The sequence below is a fragment of the Triticum aestivum genome, chromosome 7D (genome assembly GCF_018294505.1).
Source record: "Triticum aestivum cultivar Chinese Spring chromosome 7D, IWGSC CS RefSeq v2.1, whole genome shotgun sequence".
In the NCBI taxonomy this organism is placed as follows: Eukaryota; Viridiplantae; Streptophyta; class Magnoliopsida; order Poales; family Poaceae; genus Triticum; species Triticum aestivum.
Window position 1 is genome coordinate 414,077,048 of NC_057814.1, and position 19,888 is coordinate 414,096,935.

At 42.4% G+C, this 19,888-nt stretch overlaps 1 protein-coding gene across 1 annotated transcript; it reads right to left on the reverse strand.

Annotated features, from left to right (window-relative positions):
- Window positions 1-1,033: 1,033 nt before the first annotated feature.
- Window positions 1,034-2,520, reverse strand: LOC123167167 (F-box protein At5g49610-like). Its single transcript, XM_044585003.1, has one exon. It carries the CDS (start codon window positions 2,410-2,412, stop codon window positions 1,228-1,230), a length of 1,185 nt encoding a protein of 394 aa, XP_044440938.1. The 5' UTR covers window positions 2,413-2,520; the 3' UTR covers window positions 1,034-1,227.
- Window positions 2,521-19,888: the final 17,368 nt, after the last annotated feature.

Sequence of the window (19,888 nt, forward strand, 5' to 3'; positions counted from 1 at the left end):
TGAGGTATATTTCAAAGTGACAGAACGGTACCTTGAGTATATCATATATGATCCTATAGATGCACATTTCTGGAAATGTTTCTTAGGATGTGTCTTTGGATTGCAAGCAGTATGTTTTCGATAGCATGGTTTTATACAGAGGAGCGATATGAGGTGAAGTAATATCTGGTTTCTGGAAAGAAAATAAATCCTACAAGTAAGATTACTAGGAATCATGTATTCATATAGATCAATACAAGATTGCAACTTAAAAGATAAGCATACAGATGGTTTTGCATCAGGATGAGAAAGACCCAAATATTTCTTTCCCTGCTCAAGTAGGATAGTTCAATTTGGGCATCTCAATCACAAGCACTCAAAGCATGGCGGCCATAATATATATGTGAAAAGAAGGGAAATAATTTATAAAGCCACACAAAAGAAGATACCAATAAAAAATAACTAAGATGGGGAATAAATGTATCTCCTGGAGATAATTGCATCAAAATTACCAAAACAAGAAGTGGTGTTAAGATGGAGGAGAAATGTATTTTCAGCCGTCATGTAACGCTGCTATCTTAGTGCTACCATTCACTTTGAGAAGGCCTACAGGAAGAAAGCCAAGTCAAGAACTTTACACCGAAAGTATCAGCAATAGATAAAAACATTGCCTATCTAAATCTCCATACAGCATCAATTGATTACCGGCATACTTACCAGTTATAAATAAAAGACTACAAAAGCTTAAAGACATAACATAACCACTTCTGTTTTTCTTTTCATTTTTTTGATACCCAGAATTTCCTCTTTGTTGATTAACCAGGCTACAGACATGCTGTAAACAATACATAAGGCAGGTACTAGTGACCATGAGACCAGGACAAAGTAGCCCTCGCAAATGTTGCATCTTTTGCACACAAGTGAGTAGCAAAAATGGCAGACCGTTTTACAAAGTTTATAGTGCAGAAACTAAATAAGCCTGATATGACAACCACTTTATTCTGCATCCCTATCATGTGAAGAGGGGGGGAAACACCGGAAACATGAGGCATGGTATCAGGTTACTCATCTTTTGCTTATTGGGTCCTTTGCACCATACAGACTTAGATAGCAAAGACATAGTAGATAGTACTCCCTCCGATCCATATTACTTGTCGCTCAAATGGATGTATCGGAGGGAGTACTAAACATTATCACCAGTGACTCACTCGCGCGACAATGCAACGGACTTGTCCATCATGGATTCCTTTAGTGCAGCTCCGAAATATCAGCAGTAAGCACCTTCACAGTTGACAACCCATCGAACAACGGTTTTCCATCCACACCACCACCATTGTTACCTTCCATCGAGAAGAAGGAATGCCGAACAAGACTTTCTCTGAACCTATGTCTCCTAAGTTTCAGATAAGCGCTCCATTCATACCGTATGGAGATAGTACCATCGGCACCAGAAACATGCTGCAGATATTGCCATAGAGGGCCTGATTCCCCTTTGTCAGAAAGAAGGAGCACACCTCCTTGGATGTCCGGCACCAGAGAGAAGGCCATCACCTGCGACTTGATCCGGTGCTTCAACGACCAGGCCCAGCTCTCATGATCCTCTAGAACCCAGAGATCAGCCGTGCTGCCACGGTAGTCGTACAATCCAAGCGTGTCGTTCATCTCAAACGGCTCAAGAAAGGCGCCCTCAACTGGCGAAAGCAGATGCTGGAAGGACTCGGCCATGGTGTCGAACACCAGCATGTTGTTCACCTTGCCGTTGCCGCCAGCACCAGGCAACTTAATGGGCTGCCAGTAAAGCCTGCCGCCTGCCAGGACGTGCGGTTGAAATAACACCATCATCGGCATCGCCCGCGCTAGATCTCCGGACGTCCACGGCTCGAGAGCCTCCCCGATGCACCTGAGGTCGCCGGACCCGAGGGTGTACACCTGGTATACCGCACGGAACTGGCCGTCCTCGGTTGTCTTCAGGCAGCACAGAACTCGGTAGGACCCCGACGGGCTGTGGAAGTATAACCCGGCGATGCAGTAGACGTGATGCAGCGGGAGGGGCGCGTGCTGGCGAGTCGCCGGGTTGCAGATGTAGACGCCGCCGTAGGCGACGAGGATAAGGAGGCCGTCGCAGGAGGCGAGCACCTCGAAGTGCTCGTCGGCTGCGGTCCGGGCCGCCCGCGCGACGGGGCGCCGCTCGCCGGTGCTGTGGTCGAGGGCGTCGATCCTTCTCTCATGGGTGTCTTCGGTGGTGACGAGCGGGAGCGAGGGCTGGCGGCGGTGGTGGGCGAAGAGGAATTTGGAGTCGGAGGTGAGGCGGCGGTGCCAGGAGCGGCAGACGGCGCGGCAGCGGACGAGGGGCTTCGGCGGCAGGCGGATGAGAATCTCCCAGGTGACGATCTCCTCAGGGAGGTGAGGCCCGCCGACGGCCGCTTCTGCCATGCTCCTCCTACTGGATCTTGGGGGAATTTGTTCTAGCGGCAACGCCGCAGGAAACGGAGCAGCTCGTTCAGGGTCTCAGGTGGAGGCGTCTTTTTTTCTTTTTCTTTTTGTAGGAGCAGCGTCTTCTTCTAGTATTAGGCCAACTCGGGCCGCGTCCGTCTGAGGCCTAATAGACACAAATAGCGGCCCAACCCGCATGAGCAAACGGCTGAGACTATCAAATCTATCCTCGGCTAGTTCTCAAAAAAAAAAATCTATCCTCGGCTCTTGTGTCCCCCTAGGCGATCTAGGGTTCCACCTATCCTCCGGCGGCGACGCTCGGAGTCCACGTAAAACCTTCACGGCGGCTGGATTTCCTCCGGCGGCCGGGAGCGTAACCTTGTCCCGCTATCGGACCGTGATCCACATGGCGAGTCTACCGTAGGAAACCGGAGTGAGGAGGGAGTTAGGGAAGAAGGATGCAATGCTTGCGGGATTAGGAGGAGGAGATGCCGATGGCGGGGGCACCACAAGAACGGTGGAGGCGAGGCGGAGGCGAGTTTTGGGACGGGTACTGGTGGTTTGTGTGAGGAAGATGATGATCTGGGGGAGGAAGAATATTGGGAGGCTTATGGCCCGGAGGCGGATCTGGAGGACCAATTCGCGGGTATGCAACTTCGTGGTGAAGAAGAAGATGATCTGGACTTGTCTGGGGAGGTCGACGAACTGATCAAAGGAGTTCGCTGGCTAGGGCTCTTCCGGGTGCATAAAACAAAGCCGTTTAGTCATGCCGCGCTTCTAAGGCAGATGAGGAACGCGTGGTCGTCAGCACAAGGTGTAACCTTCAATGTTAAAGGCCCGAACATTTTCTTGGTGCAGTGCCACTACCTCGGTGACTGGAAGAGAATCATGGAGGAGGTCTGTGGCTCTTCCGCAATTCTGCGCCGGTTATCATACAAGAGTATGATGGATTTACCAATGTGAACGAGTACAAGCTGAACAAGATCCCGTTATGGGCGAGGGTAAAAGGACTGCCGGACGGTTTAACGGCGAAGAGGGAACTTGCAGAGAACGTGGCAGCAAAGGTGGGTGAACCACCGTTCACACTGTTATTGTGAATGAGGGAAAAATTAACCCGGCAAGTACTTTAAGGATCAGAGTCTTTGTGGATGTTAACAAGCCATTGGTACGTTTTGTGCCGATCACACTGAAGGAACGCAAGAAGTATCCGGTGTTTTATGATAAGCTGCCTGTGTTCGCTACCTTTGTGGTCTGATTGGACATATGGTGGAGGAATGTCGCGACGGCATACATGACCCAGGGTCATGTGAATGGGGAGACTGGCTGCTGTCGAGCAACGAATCGCCAAGGTTTGTTGCGGGAGTTAGAGGAGGCGGGGAAGGAGGAGGTACATGAGGTAGAACAGGTGGTCGAGGAGCTAGGGGAGAGGAGGTCCAGTTGGAGGAAGAAGGGGGCCTGCTAATGATTTATTTGCAGCTGACACAATGCCTCATGACCAGAACCCTCTGGAAAATAATAGGTCTGCTCACAAAAGGCTTGTTTCAGCGGACGGGACTGTAAACATGCACGGTTAGGATCTACCAAACCTGGCGGGCAAGGTGGCTGACACGGTCTTGCTGTTGGAGAACTGGGCGGGGAGCACAAGTGGGGGGGTGATAGTATCTACCTAATAACCCACAAGTATAGGGGATCGCAACAGTTTTCGAGGGTAGAGTATTCAACCCAAATTTATTGATTCGACAAGGGGAGCCAAAGAATATTCTTGAGTATTAGCAGCTGAGTTGTCAATTCAACCACACCTGAAAGACTTAATATCTGCAGGAAAGTATTTAGTAGCAAAGTAGTATGGAAGTAACGGTAATAGTGGCAAAAGTAATAGTAGCAGTTAAGTAATGAAGCAAAGATCAATATGTGAAAAGCTCATAGGCAATGGATCAATGATGGATAATTATGTCGGATGGCATTCATCATGCAACGGTTATAACATAGGGTGACATAGAACTAGCTCCAATTCATCAATGTAATGTAGGCATGTATTCCGAATATAGTCATACATGCTTATGGAAAAGAACTTGCATGGCATCTTTTGTCCTACCCTCTCGTGGCAGCGGGGTCCTATTGGAAACTAAGGGATATTAAGGCCTTCTTTTAATAGAGTACCGGACCAAAGCATTAGCACTTAGTGAATACATGAACTCCTCAAACTACGGTCATCACCGGGAGTGGTCCCGACTATTGTCACTCCGGGGTTGCCGGATCATAACACGTAGTAGGTGACTATTGACTTGCAAGATAGGATCTAGAACACAAATATATTCATGAAAACATAATAGGTTCAGATCTGAAATCATGGCACTCGGGCCCTAGTGACAAGCATTAAGCATAGCAAAGTCATAGCAACATCAATCTTAGAACATAGTGGATACTAGGGATCAAACCCTAACAAAACTAACTCGACTACATGGTAAATCTCATCCAACCCATCACAGTCCAGTAAGCCTACGATGGAATTACTCACGCACGGCGGTGAGCATCATGAAATTGGTGATGGAGGATGGTTGATGATGACGATGGCAACGGATTCCCCTCTCCGGAGCCCCGAACGGACTCCAAATCTGCCCTCCCGAGGAAGAACAGGGCTTGGCGGCGGCTCCGTATCGTAAAATGTGATGAATCCTTCTCTCTGATTTTTTTTTCTCCCTGAAAGAGAATATATGGAGTTGGAGTTGAGGTCGGTGGAGGTCTAGGGGACCCACAGGTCGGAGGGCGCACCCCCCACCCTTGTGGCTAGGGTGTGGCCCCCTGCTACTGATTCTTTCGCCAATATTTTTTATTAATTCCAAAAGTTATCTCCGTGAAGTTTCAGGTCATTCCGAGAACTTTTTATTCTGCACAAAAATAATACCATGGCAATTCTGCTGAAAACAGTCAGTCCGGGTTAGTTTCATTCAAATCATGCAAGTTAGAGTCCAAAACAAGGGCAAAAGAGTTTGGAAAAGTAGATACGTTGGAGACGTATCAACTCCCCCAAGCTTAAATCTTTGCTTGTCCTCAAGCAATTTAGTTGATAAACTGAAAGTGATAAAGAAAAACTTTTACAAACTCTGTTTGATCTTGTTGTTGCAAATATGTAAAGCCATCATTCAGGTTTTCAGTAAAGATTATGAACTACCATATTCACAATAACATTTAGGTCTCACATTTACTCATATCAATGGCATAATCAACTAGCGAGCAATAATAATAAATCTCGGATGACAACACTTTTCTCAAAACAATCATGATATGATATAACAAGTTGGTATCTCGCTAGTCCTTTCTGAGGCCGCAAAACATAAATGCAGAGCACCCTTGAAGATCAAGGACTGACTAGACATTGTAATTCATGGTAAAAGAGATCCAGTCACAGTCATACTCAATATTAATTAATAACAATGCATACAAATAACAATGGTGCTCTCCAACTGGTGCTTTTTATAAGAGGATGATGACTCATCAATAAAAGTAAATAGATAGGCCCTTCGCAGAGGGAAGCAGGGATTTGCAGAGGTGCCAGAGCTCGAGTTTTGAAATAGAGATAAATAATATTTTGAGAGGTATACTTTCATTGTCAACATAACAACTAAGAGATCTCGGTATCTTCCATTCTACATACATTATAGGCGGTTCCCAAATAGAATGGTAAAGTTTATACTCCCCCACCACCAACAAGCACACTCCATGGCTGGTCAACGAGTACCGTCCAACTAACAACAATCCTGGGTGAGTTTTGTTTGCAATTATTTTGATTTGATTTTCTTTGAGCATGGGACTGGGCATCCCGGATACCAGCCATTTTCTCGTGAATGATGAGCGGGGTCCACTCATCGTGAGAATAACCCACCTAGCATGGAAGATATTGACAGCCCTAGTTGGTACATGAGCTATTCGAGCATACAAAACAGATTATCATTTGAAGGTTTAGAGGTTGGCACTTGCAAATTTACTTGGAACGGCAGGTAGATACCACATTTAGGAAGGTATGGTGGACTCATATGGACAACTTTGGGGTTTATGGAAGTGGATGCACAAGCAGTATTTCCGCTTAGTACAAGTGAAGTCTAGAAAGAGACTGGAAGGCGACCAATTAGAGAGCGACAACAATCATAAACATGCATTGAGATTAACCAACATTGAGTGCAAGCATGAGTAGGATATAAATCACCATGAACATAAATATCGTAGAGGCTATGTTGATTTTGTTTCGACTACATGCATGAACATGTGCCAAGTCAAGCCACTCGAATCATTCAAAGGAGGATACCATCCTATCATACTACATCACAACCATTTTAATTTCCATGTTGGCATGCAAGGTAAACCATTATAAACTCCTAGCTAATTAAGCATGGCATGAGTAACTATAATCTCTAATTGTCATTGCAAACATGTTTCATTCATAATAGGCTGAATCAGGAACGATGAACTAATCATATTTACAAAAACAAGATAGGTCGAGTTCATACCAACTTCTCCTCATCTCAATCATTTCATCATATATCGTCATTATTGCCTTTCACTCGCACGACCGAACAGTGTGGATAATAATAATAGTGCACATGCATTGGACTAAGCTGGAATCTGCAAACATTTATTCTAAGGAGAATACAAGATAATATGGGCTCTTTGTTAGATCAACAATAATGCATAAGAGAGCCACTCAACATTTTCATCGTGGTCTGAAAGTGCTAGTTATCGACTAGAGGGGGGGTGAATAGGCGATTATTATGAAAGTCTTCAAAACACGAGGTCTTTGAAGACAAACAGTAGAAATGAACCTATTTATATGCAGCGGAAGGTAGACTACACTAGACAAGCCATAGTCAAGTAATCAATGAAGTGAAAGCACGAAGACTATCAGCAGCTAGGTAGTATGGATCAGGATGGAAGACAGTATGAAACCAACAGTAAATAGTCCTCACTCAGTGAAGTCAATCAGGTCAGACAAACAGGCAATGACTTCACGAAGATAAACTGTAAAGTAAAGGGAAGTGAAGGATAGAACCAGTTGCTTGGTGAAGACAAGGATTTGGTAGACCAGTTCCAGTTGCTATGACAACTGTACGTCTGGTTAGGGAGGCTGAGATTTAACTCAGAAGACCGCGTCTTCACCTTATTCCCCTTGAGCTAAGGACACCCAGTCCTCGCCCAATCACTCTGGTAAGTCTTCAAGGTAGACTTCTGATGTCGCTTGAAGCTACGTCGGTATTTCCCCGAAGAGGAAGGGATGATGCAGCACATCGGCGGTAGGTATTTCCCTCATATATGAAACCAAGGTTATAGAACCAGTAGGAGAATCAAGCAACACAACGTAAACAGCCCTTGCACACAGATAACAAATCCTCGCAACCCGACGTGTTAAAGGGGTTGTCAATCCCTTTCGGGTAACGGCGCCAGAACTTGGTGCGTCGACGGGAGAAAGTTGTAATAGATTGAATAAATAGATCGCAAATAAAATAAAGTGCAGCAAGGTATTTTTGTATTTTTGGTTTAATAGATCTAAAAATAAATGCAAAGGAAAAGTAGATCACAAAGGCAAATATATGAGAAATAAGACCCGGGGGCTGTAGGTTTCACTAGTGGCTTCTCTCGAGAAAAATAGCAAACAGTGGGTGAACAAATTACTGTCGGGCAATTGATAGAACTTCAAATACTCATGACGATATCCAGGCAATGATCACTATATAAGCATCACGTCCAAGATTAGTAGACCGACTCCTGCCTGCATCTACTACTATTAATCCACACATCGACCGCTATCCAGCATGCATCTAGTGTATTAAGTTCATGGAAAAGCGGAGTAATGCAATAAGAACGATGACATGATGTAGACAAGATCTATCAATGTAGAGACAGACCCCATCGTTTTATCCTTAGTAGCAATGATACTGATACGTCTCCAACGTATCTATAATTTATGAAGTATTCATGCTATTATATTATCTGTTTTGGATGTTTATGGGCTTTACTAAAAAAAATTATATTATTTTTGGGACTAACCTATTAACCGGAGGCCCAGCCCAAATTGTTGTTTTCTTGCCTATTTCAGTGTTTCGAAGAAAAGGAATATCAAACGGAGTCCAAACGGAATGAAACCTTCGGAGAGTTATTTTTGGAATGGAAGCAATCCAGGAGACTTGGAGTAGACGTCAGGGAAGGTTCGAGGAAGCCACGAGGCAGGGAGGCACGCCCTACCCCCTGGGCGCGCCCCCCACCCTCGTGGGCCCCTCGTGGCTCCCCTGACCGACTTCTTTCGCCTATATATGTCCATATACCCTAAAAACATCAGAGAGCAGAATAGATCGGGAGTTCCGCCGCCGCAAGCCTCTGTAGCCACCAAAACCCAATCGGGACCCTGTTCCGGCACCCTGCCGGAGGGGGGATCTCTCACCGGTGGCCATCTTCATCATCCCGGCGCTCTCCATGACGAGGAGGGAGTAGTTCACCCTCGGGGCTGAGGGTATGTACCAGTAGCTATGTGTTTGATCTCTCTCTCTCTTCTTCTTGAGATGGTACGATCTTGATGTATCGCGAGCTTTGCTATTATAGTTGGATCTTATGATGTTTCTCCCCCTCTACTCTCTTGTAATGGATTGAGTTTTCCCTTTGAAGTTATCTTATCGGATTGAGTCTTTAAGGATTTGAGAACACTTGATGTATGTCTTGCATGTGCTTATCTGTGGTGACATTGGGATATTCATGTGATCTACTTGATGTATGTTTTGGTGATCAACTTGCGGGTTCCATTTGTGAACTTATGCATAGGGGTTGGCACACGTTTTCATCTTGACTCTCCGGTAGAAACCTTGGGGCACTCTTTGAAGTTCTATGTGTTGGTTGAATAGATGAATCTGAGATTGTTTGATGCATATCGTATAATCATACCCACGGATACTTGAGGTGACATTGGAGTATCCAGGTGACATTAGGGTTTTGGTTGATTTGTGTCTTAAGGTGTTATTCTAGTACGAACTCTATGATAGATTGATCCGAAAGAATAACTTTGATGTGGTTTCGTACCCTACAATAATCTCTTCGTTTGTTCTCCGCTATTAGTGACTTTGGAGTTACTCTTTGTTGCATGTCGAGGGATAGTTATATGATCCAATTATGTTATTATTGTTGAGAGAACTTGCACTAGTGAAAGTATGAACCCTAGGCCTTGTTTCCTAGCATTGCAATACCGTTTACTCTCACTTTTATTACTTGTTACCTTGCTGTTTTTATATTTTGAGATTACAAAAACCTATATCTACCATCCATATTGCACTTGTATCACCATCTCTTCGCCGAACTAGTGCACCTATACAATTTACCATTGTATTGGGTGTGTTGGGGACACAAGATACTCTTTGTTATTTGGTTGCAGGGTTGCTTGAGAGAGGCCATCTTCATCCTATGCCTCCCACGGATTGATAAACCTTAGGTCATCCACTTGAGGGAAATTTGCTACTGTCCTACAAACCTCTGCACTTGGAGGCCCAAGAACATCTACAAGAAGAAGGTTGCGTAGTAGACATCAAGCAGTTTCTGGCGCCGTTGCCGGGAGGTGAGTGCTTGAAGGTATATCTTTAGATCTTGCAATCGAATCTTTTAGTTTCTTGTTTTATCACTAGTTTAATTTATAAAATAAAACTACAAAAAAATGGAATTGAGGGTGCCTCATATGCTTCATCTTGTTAATATCTTTCATGAGAATAAGGATTCCGATAATTGTGCTCAATCGCTAGAGGAAGAATGCATTAAAATGTTTGGCACTAAATCTCTGAATGATGAGCATGATTGCAATGTTGTTAGTATGAACTCCTTGAATATCCATAGTACTAATGATGATTGCACTAGTCATGATGAAAATGTCTCTTATAAGCATGTCAACTTTTGTGGAGTGCATAGAGTTTGCAAGTACACACCAATTAGGGAAAATAGATTTTGCAAGAGGCATAAGTGTTTGGAAACTAAATGGTTGGAAGAGAGGCTAGATGTTTGTGCTGAAAATTTAAAATTTCTTCGCCATACTTGTGAACTTTGCAATGAACATGGTCATTTAAATCTCCAGTGCAAATTGTTTCATGATCGTATCGTGTCCAAAAATTGTGATGATTTGATTTCCCTTGCACATCATAATGAACTTAGTTTGCTTTTGGGTTATGAACAAATGAAACGTATAACTAAGCATATTCCAGAATATAACCTTGAGAAATTCCTCGATATTGATCTAGAAGAAATATTTATGTATTGTGCGGTGAATTGCATTGAAAATCCTTATATTGCCAATTACATAAAGAAAAGAAAACAAATAGAGGATGAAGAGAATACTAATGAAAGGGAAGAGGCTTCCCAATATCCTCCTATTATTTCTTATGATGAATCAGGTAACGAGGAGGAGCCTTCTATCCAACCAATCTGATCAATAAGGAGCTCAAAAAAGAGGGTTAAACCCACACATGATGTGAAGAAGAAAAAGAAAAGACGGAGGAGCAAAGGTAGAAAGGTATCCCTCCCAAGTGATGTTTCTCCTATTACTCATTGTGATGATGATAATTGCTATACTATTGGTGCTATCCATACTATTAATGATGAGAGTGATTATGCTTATGATATGAAAAGGCCCAAGCTTGGGGATTCTATGTTTGATTAGAATGACATGTTTGAGAATATATTTGCTGCAATTAATGTTTGTCCCAAGCTTGGGGATGCTATGTTTAATGAAGATGATATTTTTAGCCTCCCAAGTTTTGATATGCAAATCTATTATGATGATGGCATGCCTCCTACTTATGATGATTATATTGATGAAAGTGGGTTTGGAAGAGTGTCAACTTTAGGAAGTAATGATCCCACTATTTTGGAGGATGTTGAATCTTATTGTGATAATTATGAAAGTGGATTTGGAGAGGTCATGACTTTATTTAGTGATGAATCCACTATTTCGGAAGAGGTTTCAATTGATTATGATGAGAACAAAGTTGCTACTTATGATGATTATTGTGATGAAACTTATGCTATAAAAAGTAGTGATGATTATATTTATAAAACTTGTCATGATTATGATTACCCTTTTTCTGAACATTACTCTTTTAATGTGGAAACAATTTATAGTATTCGAGTTTCTTATGATACTCCCACTATTCCGAATGAGAAGAATTTTGCTTATGTGGAGAGTAGTAAATTTTCTATGCTTGTAGATCATGAAAAGAATGCTTTAGGTGCTGGTTATATTGTTGAATTCATTCATGATGCTACTGAAAATTATTATGAGGGAGGAATATATGCTTGTAGGAATTGCAATAATATCAAGTTTCCTCTCTATGTGCTTAAAGTTTTGAAGTTATGCTTGTTTTGCCTTCCTATGCTAGTTGATTATTGTTCCCATAAGTTGTTTGCTCACAAAATCCCTATGCATAGGAAGTGGGTTAGACTTAAATGTGCTAGTCATATTCTTGATGATGCTCTCTTTATGTTTCAATTCTTATCTTTTATGTGAGCATCATTGAAATCATCATGCCTAGCTAGGGCGTTAAACGTTAGCGCTTGTTGGGAGGCAACCCAATTTTATTTTAGTTCTTTGCCTTTTGCTCCTGCTTAGTAATAAATAATCTATCTAGCCTCTGGTTAGATGTGGTTTTATGTTTTAATTAGTGTTTGTGCCGAGTAGAACCTTTGGGAAGACTTGGGTGAAGTCTTTATGATCATGCTGTAAAAAACAGAAACTTTAGCGCTCACGAGATTAGCTGCCATTTTTTACTGGAGAGTGATTCTAAGTTGATTATTTTTGCAGATGATTAATAGACAAATTACTCAGATCCACCAATTTATTTCAGAATTTTTGGAGTTCCAGAAGTATACGTTTGATACAGATTACTACAGACTGTTCTGTTTTTGACAGATTCTGTTTTCATTGTGTTGTTTGCTTATTTTGATGAATCTATGAGTAGTATCGGAGGGTATGAATCATAGAGAAGTTGGAATACAGTAGATATTACACCAATATGAATTTATAATGAGTTCACAACAGTACCTAAGTGGTGATTTATTTTCTTATACTAACGGAGCTTACGAGTTTTCTGTTAAGTTTTGTGTTGTGAAGTTTTCAAGTTTTGGGTAAAGATTCGATGGACTATGGAATAAGGAGTGGCAAGAGCCTAAGCTTGGGGATGCCCAAGGCACCCCAAGGTAATATTCAAGGACAACCAAGAGCCTAAGCTTGGGGATGCCCCGGAAGGCATCCCCTCTTTCGTCTTTGTTCATCGGTAACTTTACTTGGAGCTATATTTTTATTCACCACATGATATGTGTTTTGCTTGGAGCGTCAATTTATTTTGTTAGGATTTGCTTGCTGTTATTTAGAACAATGTTTTGCATCTTTTATTTCAATAAAAGTGGCATTGATAGCCTTTACTATGCCTATTTTACAAGTCTACATGTTGCTGTTTGAAAACAGAAAGTTTACCGCTGTTGCAAAAATTCCCTAGAAAAGTCAGAATGTGATAAAATGTTGAAACCTTTTGCATAATAAGCTCTGATAAATTTACTACAGTGGGAATTTTCTTTCATAATTTTTGGAGCTAGGGAAGTATGGATCTTGCTGCATTCTTTACAGACTGTCCTGTTTAGGCAGATTGCTGTTATGTTTGCATTGTTTGCATATGTTTGCTTCTTTAATGATTCTATTTGAGGATAGGACTATTAAATATGCAGAGGCATTTAGTATGCAATGTTGAATAATAATTTTAGTGATTTGCTACAGTAGAGTATGATAAGGTTTTTGCATTGGTTTATACTAACTTATCTCACGAGTCCTTGTTGAGTTTTGTGTGGATGAAGCTTTTGAGATTTAGGGAGACCGTGATATGAGAGGAATTAAGGAGACACAAAAGCTCAAGCTTGGGGATGCCCAAGGCATCCCAAGATAATATTTCAAGAAGTCTCAAGCGTCTAAGCTTGGGGATGCCCCGGTTGGCATCCCACCTTTCTTCTTCAACAACTATCGGTTAGTATCGGTTGATCCTAAGTTTTTGCTTCTTCACGTGATGTTTGCTATTCTTAGAATGTCATTTTATTTTGTTTTGCTTGCTGTTTGAATAAATATCAAGATCTGAAATTATTAAATGGGAGAGTCTTCACATAGCTAAATAATTATTTAACTACTCATTGATCTTCACTTATATCTTTTTGGAGTAATTGTCATTTACTCGTGTGCTTCACTTATATCCTATGAGTAAATAGTTGAATGACTTGAATATCATAAATCTTAAATTATATATGTTTTATATGCTTATCCCATGGGGAGTAATGACTTCACATATAATAAGTAGAGGTGGTAAATTTATTGAAGGTTAGCAAACATTGTATTGGTCACTTGAACAATTCATGAAAGAATATTGAGGGAAGAGAGATTTCACATATAAATATACTATCTTGGACATCTTTTGTAATTGTGAGCACTCATTAAAATATGACATGCTAAAAGGTTGATGTTGGACAAGGAAGACAACGTAATGGGTTATGTTTTCTTATATCCGAAATAAAGTATATTGTCATGGATCATTCAACATGCTGAGCTTGCCTTTCCCCCTCATGCTAGCCAAATTCTTTGCACCAAGTAGAGATACTACTTGTGCTTCCAAACATCCCTTAAACCAGTATTGCCATGAGAGTCCACCATACCTACCTATGGATTGAGTAAGATCCTTCAAGTAAGTTGTCATCGGTGCATGCAATAAAAATTGCTCTCTAAATATGTATGATCTATTAGTGTGGAGAAAATAAGCTTTATACGATCTTGTGATGTGGAAGCAATAAAAGCGACGGACTGCATAATAAAGGTCCCTATCACAAGTGGCAATATAAAGTGACGTTCTTTCGCATTAAGATTTTGTGCATCCAACTATAAAAGCGCATGACAACCTCTGCTTCCCTCTGCGAAGGGCCTATCTTTTATTCTTGTCTTATACCTTATGCAAGAGTCATGGTGATCTTCACCTTTCCTTTTTACATTTTATCCTTTGGCAAGCACATTGTGTTGGAAAGATCCTGATATATATATCCAATTGGATGTAAGGCATCATGAACTATTATTGTTGACATTACCCTTGAGGTAAAAGGTTGGGAGGCGAATCTATAAGCCCCTATCTTTCTCTGTGTCTGATTAAAACTTTGAACCCATAAATATCGACGTGAGTGTTAGCAATTGTGAAAGACTAAATGATAGTTGAGTATGTGAAGTTTGCTGAATCAAAGCTCTGACATAGACCTTCCTGAAAATAAGATGAATTGTAATTGTTTGATGACTAATAACACGGTTTGTTAGTTTTCAAGAAAGTTTATGATCTATACTTTAACATGTGAATAGTTTGTTACTTGATCATGAAAAGTTTTATGAGATGAGCTACTGTTATGACATATGATGATGCTAGAAAAGGTGATTGAAATTATCATTGATCAAACTTGTGCACCTGCTAGCATTCACACTTCATAAATTATTTCTTTTATCATTTACCTACTCGAGGACGAGCAGGAATTAAGCTTGGGGATGCTGATACGTCTCCAACGCATCTATAATTTATGAAGTATTCATGCTATTATATTATCTGTTTTGGATGTTTATGGGCTTTACTAGACACTTTTATATTATTTTTGGGACTAACCTATTAACCGGAGTCCCAGCCCAAATTGTTGTTTTCTTGCCTATTTCAGTGTTTCGAAGAAAAGGAATATCAAACGGAGTCCAAACGGAATGAAACCTTCGGGAGAGTTATTTTTGGAACGGAAGCAATCCAGGAGACTTGGAGTAGACGTCAGGGAAGCTTCAAGGAAGCCACAAGGCAGGGAGGCGCGCCCTACCCCTGGGCGCGCCCCCACCCTCGTGGGCCCCTTGTGGCTCCCCTAACCGACTTCTTTCGCCTATATATGTCCATATACCCTAAAAACATCAGAGAGCAGAATAGATCGGGAGTTCCGCCACCGCAAGCCTCTGTAGCCACCAAAAACCAATCAGGACCCTGTTCCGGCACCCTGCCGGAGGTGGGATCTCTCATCGGTGGCCATCTTCATCATCCCGGCGCTCTCCATGACGAGGAGGGAGTAGTTCACCCTCGGGGCTGAGGGTATGTACCAGTAGCTATGTGTTTGATCTCTCTCTCTCTTGTTCTTGAGATGGTACGATCTTGATGTATCGCGAGCTTTGCTATTATAGTTGGATCTTATGATGTTTCTCCCCCTCTACTCTCTTGTAATGGATTGAGTTTTCCCTTTGAAGTTATCTTATCGAATTGAGTCTTTAAGGATTTGAGAACACTTGATGTATGTCTTGCATGTGCTTATCTGTGGTGACATTGGGATATTCACGTGATCTACATGATGTATGTTTTGGTGATCAACTTGCGGGTTCCGTTTGTGAACTTATGCATAGGGGTTGGCACACGTTTTCGTCTTGACTCTCCGGTAGAAACTTTGGGGCACTCTTTGAAGTTCTATGTGTTGGTTGAATAGATGAATCTGAGATTGTTTGATGCATATCGTATAATCATACCCACGGATACTTGAGGTGACATTGGGGTATCTACGTGACATTAGGGTTTTGGTTGATTTGTGTCTTAAGGTGTTATTCTAGTATGAACTCTATGATAGATTGATCCGAAAGAATAACTTTGAGGTGGTTTCATACCCTACAATAATCTCTTCGTTTGTTCTCCGCTATTAGTGACTTTGGAGTTACTCTTTGTTGCATGTTGAGGGATAGTTATATGATCCAATTATGTTATTATTGTTGAGAGAACTTGCACTAGTGAAAGTATGGACCCTAGGCCTTGTTTCCTAGCATTGCAATACCGTTTACGCTCACTTTTATTACTTGTTACCTTGCTGTTTTTAATTTTCAGATTACAAAAACCTATATCTACCATCCATATTGCACTTGTATCACCATCTCTTCGCCGAACTAGTGCACCTATACAATTTACCATTGTATTGGGTGTGTTGGGGACACAAGAGACTCTTTGTTATTTGGTTGCAGGGTTGCTTGAGAGAGACTATCTTCATCCTACGCCTCCCACAGATTGATAAACCTTAGGTCATCCACTTGAGGGAAATTTGCTACTGTCCTACAAACCTCTGCACTTGGAGGCCCAACAACGTCTACAAGAAGAAGGTTGCATAGTAGACATCAGATACGTACGTGTCGGTTCCCTTTCTGTCACTAGGATCAAGCACCGTAAGATCGAACCAACTACCGGGCACCTCTTCCCATTGGAACATAAATAGATCAAGTTGGCCAAACAAAACCCAAATATCGGAGAAGAAATACGAGGCTACAAGCAATCATGCATATAAGAGACCAAAGAAACTTATATAACTTTCATGGATATAAAAAGATATAACTGATCATAAACTCGAAGTTCATCAGATCCCAACAAACACACCGCAAAAGAGTTACATCATATGGCTCTCCAAGAGACCATTGTATTGAGAATTCAGCGAGAGAGAGAAAGCCATCTAGCTACTAACTACGGACCCGAAGGTCTACAAAGAACTACTCACGCATCATCGGAGAGGCACCAATGGAGGTGGTGAACCCCATCCGAGATGGCGTCTAGATTGGATCTGGTGGTTCTGGACTCTGCGGTGGCTGGATGAATATTTCGTCGATGTGCCTAGGGTTTCTGGAATATTGGGGTATTTATAGAGCAAAGAGGCGGTCCGGGGGCACCCGAGGATGGCACAACCCACCAGGGCGTGCCTGGGCCTCCTGGCGCGCCCTGGTGGGCTGTGCCTCCCTCGGGGCACCCTCCGGGCGTAGCCAGGGCCAAATGTGTTCATTCTGGCCCATAAAAAATCATTGTGGAGTTTCGTGGCATTTGGACTCCGTCTGGTATTGATTTTCTGCGATGTAAAAAACATGGAAAAAACAACAACTGGCACTTGGCACTATGTCAATAGGTTAGTACCAAAAAATGATATAAAATGACTATAAAATGATTATAAAACATCCAAGATTGATAATATAGCAGCATGGAACAATCAAAAATTATAGATACGTTGGAGACGTATCAACTTCCAAACCTTCAAAGACTTCGTTCACTAGCAATCCACAATGGCTCTTGGATGCTCAGAACGCGACGCCTAACCGGCTGGAGGATTCACAGTCCTCAAGTGTAACAAGTCTTCAGGTCGAGCGGACAGAAAGACTTCAGTGATGCCTAACACTCTTTGGCTCTGGGTGTTTTGGGCTTTGTCCTCGCAAGGATCTCTCTCTCAAATGCTTCGGAGGTGGGTTGCTCTCAAACGACGAAAGCCATGCACTAACTTTGAGCAGCCACCAATTTATGGTGTAGGGGGTAGGCTATTTATAGCCAGGAGGCAACCCGACCTGATTTGTCTGAAATGACCCTGGGTCACTAAGGAACTGACACATGTCCAATGATCGTATTTCAAACACACGCGACAACTTTACTTGGGCTACAAGCAGAGCTGACTCATCCGGCTCTGGATAAGATTTGCTCTCATTGTCTTCGCTCGGAGACATAGGATTTTGGTTGAGCGTCACTTCAGTCACTCTGACTTTGTTCACTTGGACCCCACTTAATAGTACGGTGGTTCCTATGACTCAACAAAGAAGAAAAGGAAACTACAAAACAACTATGTCTTCGCACTCCATAGTCTTCACATGAATGTCTTCTCATGTCATAATCTTCACTGTGAATCTCTTCACGAACCACCATTGTCTTCAATGTCTTCACACATTTTTAGGGGTCATCTCTGGTAGGTAAACCGAATCAATAAGAGACTACTACCTGTGTTATCCTGCAATTCTCACAAACACATTATTCCCTCAACCAAGTTTGTTGTTAATACTCCAAAACCAACTAGGGGTGGCACTAGATGCACTTACAATCTCCCCCTTTTTGGTGATTGATGACAAACTGGTTGAAGTTTTCAACGGGGATAAAATTATGTGAGAGTTAAGGATAAAGTCATTATCTTCATAAGTTGCAAAAGGCTCCCCCTGAAGATGTGCATATAAGTAGTTTGCTTTTGAATGCAAATGCACATGTCAGGTTTTACTTTGTGGAGATCCTCTTCAACTTACGAAGACAATTCATCATGCATATATAAGAGTAACAAAGATAATGACATGCACAATGAATAATGGGCGTTTGTAGAATGACTTCATGCGGAATTTACCATCGCATCACAAAGTAGCAGTAAAAGGTAGCAGACGACCATCGAGTTTAAGTGTTACAACTCAAAAGCCAAATAGTTTCAAAACGAGAGTTGTAAGAACTTAGCAAAAATAATGCAACCACCCATATGGACCCGCTTGAAGACTATCAACTTCATATGCTTCTCCCCCTTTTGTCAGTAATGACCAAAAAGGTTTGAAGACATAGAGGATCTACTCGTTCCCAGCTGGAGTAGAAGATGGAGCAGGGTCATCGTTGGAGTTTGGTGGTGCAGACGGGCCTGACGCAGTATCGTGATGTAGTGCAGCCAAGGTTGGTGAAGTGGCGTTGTCTTCTTCATCGACGACTCTCGCAACAACAGTTGCAGCCGAAGATGAATGCTCAGAATCTTCAATGGAGGGAGTGCGACGCCAACTTGCATTTTGAGGAGGCCTGGAGTCAAATTTGAAGTTCTCTGTGAAGCCATCTGCATGTAGATCATCTTCAGAACATAGTAGTGTGAGGCTCTTCCAGGACCGCCGACAGGCTTCATGTGCAACGAATGTGTTCTTGGTGGCCAGGTTACGGATGCGATTGACATCCACCAAGAGACTCTGCATCTGATGCTTCAGCCAGTCATGATGCTTATCTTACTTTTGATGCAATGCCACCAGAAGCTCTCAGTCATTGAGTACACGACGACGCTTCTGAGGCCTTTGAGCAATTGTGCTTGCAGTGGCTTCAGTGTTGGCTCGGTGCAGAAAGCGCATGTTGCCAGCTAGAGGGTATGCAGGAGTTGCAGCATTGGGCACATGAATTCCTTCGATTGGCTACGTGAAGCTTTGAAATTCAGCATTCTGAAGGTGGAGTGGCCTCTTCGCAGGCTTGGGGTAGATGGCTTCAATAGACAGATCAACTTCAGGCAGAAAAACAATATGGTTGCGCGCTGAGGGCTGATAGTCAATGGTGGAATGAAGCTTAATCAAGCACATCACCCATGGAGCATAGAACTTCAGGCCAAACAGATCAATCCCAGAAGCAGCAAGTTGTCGGATAAAGAAATCCTGAGTATTGAATCTGGTGCCGTTGATGATATAGAATACCAAAGTCTTCATTGCGCCCTCAAGTTTAGCTTCAGAGGAGTTGCCTTTGATGGGCCAGAGAGTATGCCTCAGAATGTGGTACACTGTGCATGGCAAGTACTTGAGGTCCTTGACAAAGAACTCCTTTGGGTATTCAGCGTCTTGTGGCAATGGCTTCATCATGCTAAGCATCTG

Bases quoted from the DNA above. Each gene is read 5' to 3' on its own strand.
- LOC123167167 (XM_044585003.1), bottom strand. From the start codon at position 2,412: ATGGCAGAAGCGGCCGTCGGCGGGCCTCACCTCCCTGAGGAGATCGTC.